Genomic DNA, 2,216 nt, shown 5'->3' on the forward strand with positions numbered 1-2,216 from the left:
GCGCGGCAGGCACGGCCGTTGCCGCGGCAACCAGCGCCGCCCCGGCTCCACAGAGCGCAGCGGAGCGGAAATGACGTTACGCAGCGACCCGCCTCCTGATCCCGGCGCCTGGTTGTGGCCCCGCCCCCAGGAGTTGGGGCGCCTCGCGGCGCGCGTCCGGACTGGTCGCAGGGGCTGCTGCGCTGCACACGCTACAGCGATAGCGGAGCAGCCCGGTCCCTTGCCACGCACCAACCGCATGCGCGACCTTAGCCCGCTCCCAGCCGCCGCCCTGCCCGCCCCAGCAACCCGCCACCGCTCCCGGGAGCCCTCCAGAGTTTGCAGCCGAACCACCTCTCGGCAGCGCCGACCCCGAGCCCGTCCTAAACCCTTCCACTTCCGCGGGCAGCACCAGCCCGGCCTTGGGCGCCCGCAGCTCCGTGCGGGGGGTGTGCGGGATGAGCAGGCCCCAAGGCTGGCGATACAGGCAGCGCGCGGGCCAGAGTGTGGGAGCTGGGAGCAATAACCCACCAGCCTTGCTCTTCTCCAGCCTTAGAAAATCAGGGCTAAGAGAGAGGATTGCAGCGAACAAGCAGGAACGGAAGAATCCGGGGGAAATATGGAAGGGGAAGGAAAAACGATGGGTTGCTGCAAGTGTTAGAGAAAAGAGCTCAGCAGGTCTGCCAGGGTAAGCAGCAGCCAAACCTAGGAACAGCAAACTTGGGAGGAGCAGGTGTAGGATATGCTGAGCAGAGCGGCTGGTCTGGGTGCGTTTTTACATTGGGTGAGCCAGTCACACTGGGGGCCTTGTAACAATTCTCAAATTGTCTGATAAAAATGGCAAATTAAAACCCCCCAAATCCTTCTTTTTCTGTGATTAAAATGAAATGCTACTATACACATAGGTATCAGTTAAACACAATGTTTTATTGATATACTTACATTTTTAAAGCATTTTGGAAGCCTACCAGTGCCTCAATCACTATAACGAAATAAATACTTAATACCTACAAAATTTGGCATTTGATTTTAGGTTTTTCTTCGGAAAATCAGAGTTCCCCTGCCCCTGTTTGCTCACCAAGACGCAGGTGTGGCTGCCCTCCCCTCTCCTCCCTTCCCAGCCCTGTTGGATGGGGCTCCCACGTGCCAGGGCTACAGGGCCAAGGACCTGGATCTGCAGGCTTCTGCTCCCCGCAGCAGTACCTGAGGCCTGGCTGCCATCCCTGGGAGGTGGCAGCTGCTGCAGCAGCATGGACTGCAGAGCCCATACCCCGCTCCCCCATGAGCAGCACGGCTGGTGTGGAGCCCGTGGAGGAGGCGTGTGCAGGCTGCCCGCTGTGGGCTTGGGCAGCAGGTAGGCTGGCTGCCTGCCTGCTGCTGTGTGCACTCCTGGTTTGGGGTATGGGGAGCACATGCCCCACAGATTTGTGCATGGGGTAGGGGTGGGTTGTGGGCTTGAGGCTCCTTGCCCTGCTGCCCTCCCCTGGGGCCTCTACAGCCCAGCAGGCGGGACCCGGTGCAGCAGGGCAGAACAGGGCTGAATACTGCCGCCATGAGCCCTGCACCTTCACAGTGAGGTGCTCTTGATGCCACCATACCTGCTGATTCCAGGCAGGCAGGGGGCACCATACTGTGGTAGTGTAGGGCTTGTGGCAGTGGCACTGAGCTTCCCTGCCCCACTCCACTCTGCCCTGGTGCACTGGGTCCTGCTCCCTGAGAGACAGAGGCCCCGGGGGTAAGGGCAGCAGGGTAGGGAGCCCGAGCCTGCAGCGGGAAGTCCACCCCTCCCCCACTCTGTGCACAAATCTTGGGATCATATGCACTTCCCTGGGAGCGTGCGCATTGGTGGGGAGCCAGCCCTCACCCCCTTCCTCAGATGAGCCACCACAGCTCCATTCTGCTCCCAGCCCGGGCTCTGCAGCTGCACATTCCAGTCCCCAGCTCCAAGCCCCACGCATCGCCCAGGCTGGGCAGCAGCCCCAGTCCTAGTCCTACCCGTGCAGGCCGGGAGCGACCCGAGCCCTTTTCTGCGCTGCACGCGGGCTGTGGCCAGCAGCCCGGGCACGCTGGGTCGGAGGGGGAAGGCCGTCGAGCTGGAATTAGGCACAAACGCGTATCGGTAGTTTTAAAGATTGTTTACTTACACCGAGATGGCAGTGGTGTAGGCTGGAAAGCTTGATTGAGTTGCGGTTACAGACAGACAACACAGACGGTCTCGTGGAGGTTGCTAGGCTCCA

The 2,216-nt window shown here is 61.0% G+C and overlaps 1 protein-coding gene across 1 annotated transcript in view; it reads right to left on the reverse strand.

Annotated features, from left to right (window-relative positions):
* Positions 1–240, reverse strand: part of CUNH10orf67 (chromosome unknown C10orf67 homolog) — a 97,522-nt gene extending 97,282 nt beyond the window's left edge. Inside the window, exon 1 of the mRNA XM_025199710.1 lies at positions 232–240. Coding sequence (XP_025055495.1) covers positions 232–240 — 9 coding nt within the window. The remainder of the gene's footprint in view (positions 1–231) is intronic.
* Positions 241–2,216: the final 1,976 nt, after the last annotated feature.

Source organism: Alligator sinensis, unplaced genomic scaffold (genome assembly GCF_000455745.1).
Source record: "Alligator sinensis unplaced genomic scaffold, ASM45574v1 scaffold221_1, whole genome shotgun sequence".
Classification (NCBI taxonomy): Eukaryota; Metazoa; Chordata; order Crocodylia; family Alligatoridae; genus Alligator; species Alligator sinensis.